At 49.7% G+C, this 11,141-nt stretch overlaps 1 protein-coding gene and 2 pseudogenes across 1 annotated transcript; 1 reads left to right on the forward strand and 2 right to left on the reverse strand.

Moving 5' to 3' along the window:
* Positions 1 to 233: 233 nt before the first annotated feature.
* LOC127201968 (40S ribosomal protein S9-like) lies at positions 234 to 1,007 on the reverse strand (annotated as a pseudogene).
* Positions 1,008 to 1,843, reverse strand: LOC127201969 (prohibitin 1-like; annotated as a pseudogene).
* Positions 1,844 to 4,202: 2,359 nt separating this feature from the next.
* Shisa2 (shisa family member 2) lies at positions 4,203 to 9,073 on the forward strand. The gene is made up of 2 exons (XM_051160646.1): positions 4,203 to 5,347; positions 8,475 to 9,073. Exons 1-2 carry the CDS (start codon positions 5,014 to 5,016, stop codon positions 9,026 to 9,028), a joined length of 888 nt encoding a protein of 295 aa, XP_051016603.1. The 5' UTR covers positions 4,203 to 5,013; the 3' UTR covers positions 9,029 to 9,073.
* Positions 9,074 to 11,141: the final 2,068 nt, after the last annotated feature.

Genomic DNA, 11,141 nt, shown 5'->3' on the forward strand with positions numbered 1-11,141 from the left:
CAGTCCCAGGACTCGTACTTGCTAGGCAAGTGCTCTCACGGGGCTACAGCACAATCCTAGTTGTTTCTTTAAATGTATGGTCTTCAACAGGTACCAATGAAATGTCTGACATTTCTTTCTTTCTTTCTTTCTTTCTTTCTTTCTTTCTTTCTTTCTTTCTTTCTTTCAGTGTTAATTATCTCTTGCTACTCAACTAGAAAACTAGACACTCCCCAGTCCAAGGAAGTGCTAATTTAATCCTCTTCCTCATCATCACCAGGTCCAAGCACAGCCCTGGCCCTTAATGGCGTTCTTCCTCTTCACACGGCCTGGTCGGCCACCACCATTAAGGACAACAGAGGGAGAAATCAGTGTGCTTCTGCGAGTCCAGACGGACAACGAAGGATGCGATGCTCACCGCCTGCTTTCAGACCCTGATATGACGCTCACGGTACACAGGGATGGTGAATAGCTTTGGCCAGGCCCAGTTTAAAGACCCGGGTCTGCAGCTATTTCTCAACAAAAACAAAACAAAACAAAACAAAAACAACAACTTCCACCAGAAGGCTTCATCTTGCTCTCATCCAGTACTCCAATGCCAACAAGTCTTCTCAGCAGAGCACTGACGTTAGAAAGACACTGCGGGTCCTTTCTGGGCTGCATCAGCAGCTCCCAGAAGGCCTTACAGATCTTGGTCAGGGTAAATTTGGTCCTCCACACCTCAGGTTTGTTCTGGAGCCCTTATTCCTGGATCAGCTTCTGTTCCTGGTCGATATGTGATTTCTCAAAGGGTCTCTGTAGGGTCACATAGGTTTTGTGACCTTCTTGCAACCCGCATGCTGCCTTTTCCAGGCCAGCTATGCCTACAAACTCTCACCTGTAACAAAGATCAGAACTTTCTTGTTTTGTTTTGTTTGTTTGTTTTTATAATTAGAGATCTGAAGTGATTTTACTTTTATTTCCTTCCTTTTAAGGCAATCATGAAATTTCACAGTGATTTCTGGGGTGGGGCAGAAGGAAGGTGCCATTCAGAACGATCGAGGCTGTGGCCTGGTTGGCCTGAGGAGTTCAAGCAGGGGAGGTTTCACTGGGGGAAGCTGCAGGAGCACGGACTGTCCGGCTGGCAGGTAGGTGATGTTCTGAGAGCCGGAGAGCTGGGATGCAATGTCCTCAGCTACCTCCAGCTTTCGCAGCTCAATCAGGCCGTCACCGGCTGTGGCCAGTGAGTTGGTGATCAGTTCAGCTGTCTTGGAGTCGCTGTCAGCAGAGATGATGGCTGCCTTCCTGCTGCTGCTCAGCCTTTTCCACCACAAACCTGGCCCTCTCCGCTTCCTGCTGAGTCACCTGTTTGGCTTCTACTGCTTCTGTGAACTCCTTCTGAAGATCAGATGTGTCAGGGACACCGTCATCCAGGATGAGCCCAAATGTCGCCGCTCTGTGAGGTCATCGCTCACCAGCCTGGAGACCAGCTCTCTCTGGGTAATCAATTCTCCAGCATCAAAGCTAGCCTCCACCGACTTGAGGATCTCTGTGGTGATAGATGGCAGCACCCGCTCATCATAGGCGGCTCATCATAGTCCTCGCCAATGCTGGTGTAGATACAGTTCTGCAGATCTTGGCTGCCACTGATGACTGGCACATTCCGTGGTCGAGAGCGGCAGTCAAAGATAACTGGTTTCTGTACCCAAGGGATGAGAAAGTGAGCCCCTTCCCCTACCACAATGTCCTGTATTCCATGGAATCGGTCAAAGATGACAGCTCTGTGCCCAGCATCCACGTTATACAAGGCAGAGTTCACCATGCCTCCTGCAACTGCTAACGCCAGGCTAAAATTTCTGATGGACTCAAATACCTTGGCAGCCATGATTGCTTCTGTTGCATCCACTTACAGCTCCTATTGTGAGACCGAGATCTCCTGAGAGATCTTTAGTCTATTCCCGGAGTCCCCAATGAGAGCCGAAGTCCGTTGTCGATGTAAAAGCACAGGAATTTATTGAGCCGATGAGATGGGGTCTGCCAAAATCTCTCGAGCTGGAGACCCCGAGGAGCAGAAGCATGGGCTTTTTATACCCTTTACAGAAGCAGAACTTGGCAGAGAAACTTGATTGGTTAATTGGCTAGCATCGGGACTTTCTTAGTTGGGGAGGGGTAAGTACAATTTTGGGGTAGTGAAAAAATTTAAACACAAGCTGTAACACAAACTGGCTGTCTTTGAGTCAAGCTGGGCTCTTCAAGGTTTTTCTTGTCCCTGTCACACAGTGATCTGATATCGCTGACTGTCCTTGAGTCAAGCTGGACCCTCCAGAAATTTACATGCTTTGGCCTTAATGGGGGTCCTTAAGGGAGGACTGGGTAGGCCGACTTTTTCCAGACTTTGGCCTTAATGGGGGTCCTTAAGGGAGGAGGGCTGGTTCTTTCACTTTCACTCTGACCTCCATGTGAGTTCTGTTTTTTCAATCAACTATTTTATTCATATAAATGCATATGTATATGTGCATACTGAAAGGAAAAATAACCTGAGAATGTTCTATAGAACTCAGGTTTTTAAAGAGAGAGATCACACTTTTGTATGTTTGTAATTGTCTTGGTCAGTCGGCCTGACATCTAGTTTCGATTATAATAAATTGTTATTGTTACTAACTACTCTCATGCTATGATAGCTAGCTTCAGTTTTTCAGAAGAGAATAGTAGAGTAGGTTAGGCAGTATGTTAAGGATAGTGATCAAATTTCCTCTGGAAAGAGAAAGCCCCCTTAATCCCTCTTGGTAGGCTCCACAACAGAAAAGAAATCAATAAGTTATTTTTATGAAATTTCAATATGACATACATACTCACAAATTGACACTGTACATTGCTGCTTATAGAACACCATCCTTGTATTATTTTTGTTTGGTTGTGTTTCAGTACAACTTCTCTATTAACTCAGCAACTTAAGGGTCTCTGCTTGAATTTATGACCAATCACCCTGACCAACTGTCTGATCGCAGATGCTAAGCAGGGCTGGGTCTTGTTAGCATGCGGGTTGGAGACAACCCACCCGGCTTGAGGAAATGGCCAAGGTGTCTGGCTTCGATGTGATTACGAAATGAATGGTTCCTCGGTGTTGAAGTGTTTTTTGTTCATTTCTTAGCCTATAGAAGGTTGCTGTTTGGCACATTTAGACTATGTCCTTTCAGGACTGGAGTGGAGCTCAGTGGCAGAGCATTTGCTTCTCAGACACAAGTCCTGGACGCCATGCAAGGGCAGTTCTTGGTTTGCGAGCACAGGCACAAACGCTAGAGTTAGTAGTTTTCTCTGTGACCATCTCTGGGGTGAGTGGAAGGCCAATTCTCAGTGTCTGAGGTGAGGGGTTGCATTACCGGCTCTATAAGTAGTTTAACCTAAAATGTCTTTGCCTTCGGTAAAATTGCTTTGTGTTCTGTAGCTGTAGTTGTCACAGCTGGTGCTCCATTACATACGCAAAGGAACAGGGCCCAGCAGCAGGCATCGGTTCCTACTTGAAGGGCTGGGTCTAGAATTCACATGGTCTGACTCCCGGCAGGGAAAGGCGCGGTAGTTCCTTTAAAAATACTCACCACTACTTTAATAGCATCCCCACCTGCTCAGCCGCTTCAAGAGTGAAGCTATCCGCTTCTCCTCAGAATCTCTGGCGTCTGGACTCTTGCCTTCTTCCTGGCTGCAGCTGTCTAGGCCGAGGTCAAATGTGGCACGGAGGCACCTTTCTGCCAGACTTTGACAATCGCCACACTTAACGATAGAGGGAAAAAAGGGACATAGATCATTTGGACAGTGACCACGTCATTGATGTCCTCTGACCTCTTTATTCTGTCGTGCACTGGCACCAGATCGGGCCAGGCACACAGATCAGATGGTATTTGTGTTCTTCGTGGCTCTGAAGGCTGGAAGCAGAGGAAGACAAGTCTATCAGAGTGACGAATGAGTCGTCTGTAACACAGAAAGTAATTAGTAATTATCCTTTGGAAGGTTGTCCGGAGTAACTCAGAACGTTGGATGTCGAAGATAACGCTCTAAACTCTTACCTTCTACTATCCTTGGCTTTAATTGTGCTTCCAAGGTGTGGCTGACTTAAAACGTGATTTCCCACACTTCTGTTATGTTCACTGGCACCGCTGCCTGGCCACCGCCACACCTTTGGTGTGTGAAGGGCTGTGGGTGTACTCTGGCGTCCCAAGGCGGAGGGAAAGCCCGCTCAACACGCATGCGCGCAGGGGAGCCACCAGCCCCTCTTAAGAGGGGAACCTTGCGCGCAGCCTGGCAGTCGGAGCTGGCCGGTGGCTCTGCCAGGCGAGCGTGGGGTAGCCGCTCGCTCCTCTGCTCCCGTAGCCCGAGGGACTGAAACTTCCGTGGGCGGCTCCCACCGCAGCGTACTGCTCGGGGCGCACCAGCGACGGGGGAGAGGGAGACCGGACGCGAGCTCCAGCAGGAGCCGGGGCGGGCAGCCCGCTGGCCCCGCGCCCAGCAGCAGCCGCGGCTGCCGCCAGCCGGGCGGGCTCCGGGACTGCAGGGGAGGTGCGGACACTCGCAGCGTCCGGAAACGGTGGCCAGAGCCATGAGGACCGAGCACGGAGCTGGCGGAGGCAGAGCGCAGCCAGCCGCTGCGCTTGCCGCCGGGAGCTCTGCATGCACTGCCCTTCTCCTTCGCTGCTTCTCGCCCCGGAGGTGAATACAAGGGAAAGCGCACCCCTCCTTCGCCGGACCCCGACGCTGAAGCGCTCCAGCCGCGCGACCTGGCTCTTGGTCCGTAGCGGGGCTGTCCCCTGGGGCATGCACAAGGAAGGTCGGATCGCAAGCCAAGACTCCAGGATCGTTCCTTCTGTGGTGCTCCAGTGAAGGCCGAGCCTAGCGGGGACCGGGTCACTTGCTAGGTGGGATGACTTAGACCCTAACTCTGCAGCCTGGGCTTCGAGACAGAGGGGAGTGGCTCTCACGGAAAGCTTCTGGGGTCGCCGAGTCATAACTTCTTGGGGGAGATCTGTGTCCTCTAGACACATCACCGGTGCCCAGAGCAGTGCCATGTGGGGCGGACGCTGCTTCCCTTCCACCTCTTCAGGGCACCGCGCGTCGCTGCTACAGCTGCTGCTGGCCGGGCTGCTGGCGGCGGGGGCGCGGGCCAGCGGCGAGTACTGCCACGGCTGGCTGGACGCGCAGGGCGTCTGGCGCATCGGCTTCCAGTGCCCTGAGCGCTTCGACGGCGGCGACGCCACCATCTGCTGTGGCAGCTGCGCGCTGCGCTACTGCTGCTCCAGCGCAGAAGCGCGCTTGGATCAGGGAGGCTGCGACAACGACCGCCAGCAGGGTGTAGGGGAGCCCGGCCGGACAGACCGAGAAGGCCCAGACAGCTCGGCAGGTAGGCTACAACAACAGCCGGGCGCAAACCGGGAGGGCGGTTGCTTTGCCTGGGCAGCAACGACCTGGAAGCCTGGAGATTTTAGGAAAAACCAGAGAGCAGGAGAAGCCTGAGTTTTTTTCTTTTTCCTTACTCATTAAGTTTGTGTGAAGTGGGACAAAAACTCGGGACAAAACCACGTTGCTTCTGTTCACGGTCTTTGCCTTCTCTTCCCTTCCCTGTGTCACCAGTTTCTATTTGGGCTTCATTTTGCGGGGGGGGGGGGGGGGGGGAGATACCCAAGGAAGTGGCAAGGGTGCTCCCCTCTGGAGAAGGCCTGTCTTCAAAGGGCTCTCCTCCAACAGTTCTCAGAAGGAAGGCAGGTCTGGGGAGTAGGGAGCCGGCTTCCCGTGGGTGACACCGGTTGGCGTCCCTGGGATCCAATCTCTTCCGGAGGAGCCAGTGCACAGCTCCCTGTGCCCACCTCTAGGAATCTGGATTGCTCTCCTTAGGCAGACATGATAGACGGGACATTGGAACAGCGCCCAACTTGACTCATTGAGGAAAGCCAGCCTTTGAAAATAAACCTGTCAAATAATTTAGTAGATTGCATTTCCTCAAAGAAGAGGCTCGCAAATTGAGTGTGTGTGTGTGTGTGTGTGTGTGTGTGTGTGTGTACGTGCTACAAACTCATAAGGCTTGTAGTTGCCTGCTCCTTGGCACAGGTGGTTTCTGGTTTGTGGAGCAGTCTCTTGTCCCGCAGTTTTTTTCAGTGACATTCTCTTTGCCGGCAAGCGTTTGGTAAGTTTCCTACTCCAACTGTTCCACTGCCTTGAGTCTGAAGAGAGGAGTACTTAGGGGCATTCTCGAGAAGGTACCATCTGAACTCCAGCTCAGCCTTGCAGGGTGTGTGGTCTGGGAAGAAAGCCCGGAGAAATGAGCCAAATGGTTACAATAAGGTGTCTGTTAAGTTGGGCTTGTTAGTAATTTCTAAAACCTTGGGATGGCATTGGCCAAAGCTGGAGGGAGGCAGTGGCCTTCTTGTTCTGTCCTTGTTGGGCATGGGCGCCCTTCACGCTACTCCTAAGTCTTCCCTTTAAACCCCTGCTCCTTGCACAGCCCGTCTGCTTGGAAGGACAAGGCACCCAATTAAGCCTGAAGGGGGCCTCTGGCAGCTCTGCGTTCTTTACCCCTGTAGAGTTATTTACACTTCCAATTAAAAATCCTGGAAAGAGAACAGTTATTTCTCCCCAAAACTCATTATGTGGATTGACTGGTTTCAGCTAGTTTTTAGTATCGTATTGAGGGTAAAACTTACCTGTGAGTTTTGTTTGTTTCTTTGTTTTTGTTTACCTCTTATAACATGCAGGGGACTGGTATCTCACTTTAGGGAATGACATATTTGTAGTGTGTAGGAAAAGGCTTGGCTTTCACTGCTCCCGTCCTGGACTTGGCTTGCAGTGCTAGTGTAATGAGAGCAGCGCAGCTGTGGGAGCCAGCTGGGCTGCAGATGCCAGCAAGCCTTCCGGTCGGCCAGCCGAGGGGACCCAGAGCCTAGCAGAAGTGGCTCTGCTTAGCAGTGTCCACAGCCTGGCTGTAAATCATTATTTCCCTGTGATTCTCTGTGGTACGTGAGCAGTGCTGACTCCCAGAATGTAGTCTGCAAAGGCCTCAAGTTCAGTCCCCAACATCTCATAATCACACTGACCCCTGACCCCCCCCCCCAAAAAAAAGGAGGGAGGAGCTGAGTCAGGAACAGAACAGAAAATGTAACAGTTTCATGAATGTTATAGAATTCCACAGAGGTGGCTGAGAGGCTCTCCGCAGGCTCCTCTTGCCTGTTCGTAGCCTAAGCAGGTTGTGGGACCGCTGGACAGCAGGACTTACCAGCCCGTGTCCTTGCCATTCCTGTGGATCCCACAAATTAAAAAAATACTAATATTTCAATAAATAAGTCATATTAAAACATAATATCTAATTAAAAATATATATTAAGACAAAGTCTCACTTTGTAGGCCAGGCTAGTCTGGAACTCATTGTGTAGCCTAGGCTGGCCTTGAATTGAAAGACAGTTTTCTTGTTTTACCTTCCCAAGGGCTGAGGTTAAATCTCTGATCCACCATGCTAGGTTCTCAAAAAACAATTAAAAAAATAAAGAAAATAATTTTAAAATGAAGTTCATTACTCTGCTGGCTTTACTAATAGGCTTTTATTGTTATCTTATGGTTTGTTTTTCAGAATGACTTAACACCTGTTGGCTCTCCGTCTTTCTCCTTCTTCCCCAATGCATCCGATAACCTCCGTTCTAGGCTCTGTTTTTATTAAGATGGGTGTTTTAGATGTGTGCACTTCTTTGCTATTTTACGTGTATAAATATATTATATAAATAAATGTGTGTATACATAGACATACTTTAATCCGCTGTCTGTGCGGTGTGTGTGTGTAGGTCAGAAGACAACTTGGAGGTGATGGCTCTCTCCTTCCACGGCGTGGGGTCTGAAGCTTGAGCTCAGGCTCCGTGGCAAGAGCTTTTTTTTCTGCTGAGCCATCTCCCTGGCCCAGAGTTTGCTTGTTTATTTTTTTCCCTTCCTTGACATCCTATGTCTTACTTTCTATTTGGGAATGACAGTGGCTCAGACTCTGACCTAAGTTATTTGATTGTTATTCTTTTGCCTGTAAGATAAGAAACTTTTTAAAAAATAAAGGCAAAAAAAAAAAAAAAAAAAAAAAAAAGTCACAGACTGTGTAAAACTTTCTAGAAGAGAAAGAGAGCTTCGGAGAAGGGTGAGCTCGCTTCCATTTAGACCCCGGGGCCGCCCGCTATGGAAGGCTTATGTTCGGCTAGATCAAGCCTGGACTTTGCCAACTTGGATATGGGCGGCTGATGTTGTATTAGGGGAATCAAAGTGGGGTTACAAAGTTTAGCTTCCAGGGGCCTTGCCACGCCTGCGGGGCCCTTGGCAGCTTTCCAGAGCACTTGGCTGTGGAAGTTGCATCTTGTATACCTCTGACCTGTGACCAAGCTGACCCAGCCTTCGTCCTTCGCTTCTGAGTGGCGCTGTTGCACACCTGTCCCTGGCCACCGCTGGTCACTGTGTCTTGCGATGTTCTGATGTGAATCACAATGCTGCGTTTCTTCTCTCTGCAGTCCCCATCTACGTGCCCTTTCTTATCGTTGGCTCTGTGTTTGTCGCCTTCATCATCCTCGGGTCCCTCGTCGCAGCGTGCTGTTGCAGGTGTCTGAGGCCGAAGCAGGACCCTCAGCAGAGCAGAGCCCCAGGGGGCAACCGCCTGATGGAGACCATTCCCATGATCCCCAGTGCCAGTACTTCGCGGGGCTCCTCCTCTCGTCAGTCCAGCACCGCTGCCAGTTCCAGCTCCAGTGCGAATTCGGGGGCCCGGGCTCCCCCAACAAGGTCACAGACCAACTGCTGCTTGCCCGAGGGAACTATGAACAACGTGTACGTCAACATGCCCACCAATTTCTCCGTACTGAACTGTCAGCAGGCCACCCAGATCGTACCCCACCAAGGGCAGTACCTGCATACCCCGTATGTGGGGTACGCGGTGCAGCACGACTCTGTGCCCATGACGCCAGTGCCCCCGTTCATGGATGGCCTGCAGCCCGGCTACAGACCAGTGCAGCCCCCCTTTGCCCACACTAACAGTGAGCAGAAGATGTACCCCGCGGTGACTGTATAGCCTGCAGGTCACCCAGTTAGACTCCTGTACGAGACTGCGCAAAACAGGGCAAGTTGGTGGCGTGTTTTTTTCATCGCTGGTCTGCGGAATGACGTCACCTGCCCCTAGCCTGTAAGAGATCATCTGCAGAGCAGCGTTTCTGTGCGTGTGTTCTGATTCAAAATGGGAGACCACAGCGCCTGGAGTTGCCACCTATGTCCTCAAGTATGTGACAAATGCTTGAGTCTCTTAAGTGCCCTTGAGTTGTGGCTGCCAGAGTCAGGGGTTGTATGATGCCGTTGTTTTGTTTTTTTGTTTTTGTTTTTGTGTGTGTGTGTCAGCTGCACAAGAGAAAGCCTGTTACCTCCTCTTTACCTGGGCTCTTTTTAAAATCAGGCTGAAAGGAGATGAAAATTATATAATTATTATGAAAAGAGGCCAGCTTGAACTCTGAGACTAGTCATCAACCTCAGTCTTCCGGAGGCATGTCTTAATTTCACTGTACAAGATAGAGTCTGTCTATTTTTATGCTTTGGGGCGGGCCTGTTTTGTGGGGGTGTTTTCATAACTGTGTGTAGAGATCTTATGAAGTGATTTTTCTACGTTAAAGAGCTGGAAAGAAAATGTACGTATCTAATGACGATTTTTAGGATTCTGGGGGCAGAGTGGCATTGAATCTGTTCACCCCTTTTCCATGGAGCCTTTTTCTTTCCCGGCTCTATGGTGGCACCTGTAACTTGATGCTTTTTTTTTTTTTTTTTAAAAATTGGAATTCGGAACTGTCACCTGCTGCTCTCCAAGTGACTTTTAACTTTGCCACGTGATATGGCCTGGTGCTTCAATCGGTTCTGCGGGGTTTCACGATTCCCTTGTCTAAGTAGTCCCAAGGGCAGGAAGTTCTCAGTGTGTGGATGAAGAGCAGTCGACCACGCAAGGAAAAGTACTGTGGAGATGCTCAGTCAGCCATCATGGGCGCGTGGGATGGCCCTTAAACCGCAGACATGAACCACTCTGCAACCCCGAAAGGCTTTTTTCTACTCTTGTTTTCGGGATGGTTTGTTCTTCCAGCAGCCGGAGCTATGACATGCAGAGGAAAGCTCCTCAGGGAGAAGTGACATCCTGTCCTTTTTCTCCCCTGTCTTCAACAACTGTGTAGTCACCGCCAGTGTTTTAACTTATCAAGTTCAAGTGAATTTGTACGCTGATTACTTACGGGGGGGAAAAAGTTTAAATATGTTGTAAGTAAAGTTTCAACTGCTAGCAAAGCCAAAATTTGTTAAATAACTGTGAGGTTTGGTCTTTTATACACCCTACCCACAGCATTGTCCGTTCATCTAGTCTTCTGTCATCTGCCCATCGTCTCATGGTGACAGCAGTGTCTGTCCTGTTAGTGTTGGCAGTTGGTGTATCAGCAGCGATAGGAATCAAAGATTTTTAATAACCAAAGCAGGAGAAAATCATTTTAAAGTTTTAATAAATATTTTATGGTGTGAGTTCCTTGGGGGATTGTTTATTTTGTAAATGGCCATTGTTAATAAACGCTACGCAGAATCGTAACTGCTGCGTTGGGAGGCCGTGAGCCTTGCTTACGCAGTAGCTGGTACCTAGGAAGGTCAGGTGTATCTGTGGAAAACCTTGACACACAAAAGCCATTTTTCCCCTCTTTGAGGACTTCCTGTCCTCATGGTAATGTGAAGCTTAGGAGCATGGATGGTATTTCACAAACACACAAGCAAGCCCGAGCTCCAACAGGCCTTACGTATGTACTTATTTAATATTACATCTGCTTAGTGTGTATATGCGTGTATGTGTATGTGGAGGCACATGCATACAATGGGACAGCTGTGGAGGCCAGAGGACAATTTGTGGGGGGTCAGTTCTCTCCTTCCATCATGTGAGTCCCAAGGAACAAGTCAGTGCCAGGCATGGCAGCAAGCACCTTTATCCACTGAGCCATCTTGCCAACCTCAAACCTGATTTATAAATACCGAGATTTAAATTCCATAAAATTTCAATGTCACAAAAGAATCCCTTCCCCTCCACGCCCTGTGCCCCCTAACCATCTCAAAGGGTAAAATCCAGTGTAAGCACCAACTCTACAAAACCACAAGCCAGTGTTGCCCAGTGAACCGAA

This window comes from Acomys russatus, chromosome 18 (assembly GCF_903995435.1).
Source record: "Acomys russatus chromosome 18, mAcoRus1.1, whole genome shotgun sequence".
In the NCBI taxonomy this organism is placed as follows: Eukaryota; Metazoa; Chordata; class Mammalia; order Rodentia; family Muridae; genus Acomys; species Acomys russatus.

Excerpts from the sequence above, each read along its gene's own strand:
- Shisa2 (XM_051160646.1), top strand. The coding sequence starts at position 5,014 with ATGTGGGGCGGACGCTGCTTCCCTTCCACCTCTTCAGGGCACCGCGCG. Across the intron at positions 5,348-8,474 it reads AGGCCCAGACAGCTCGGCAG|TCCCCATCTACGTGCCCTTT; the intron begins GTAGGCTACAAC and ends TTCTCTCTGCAG.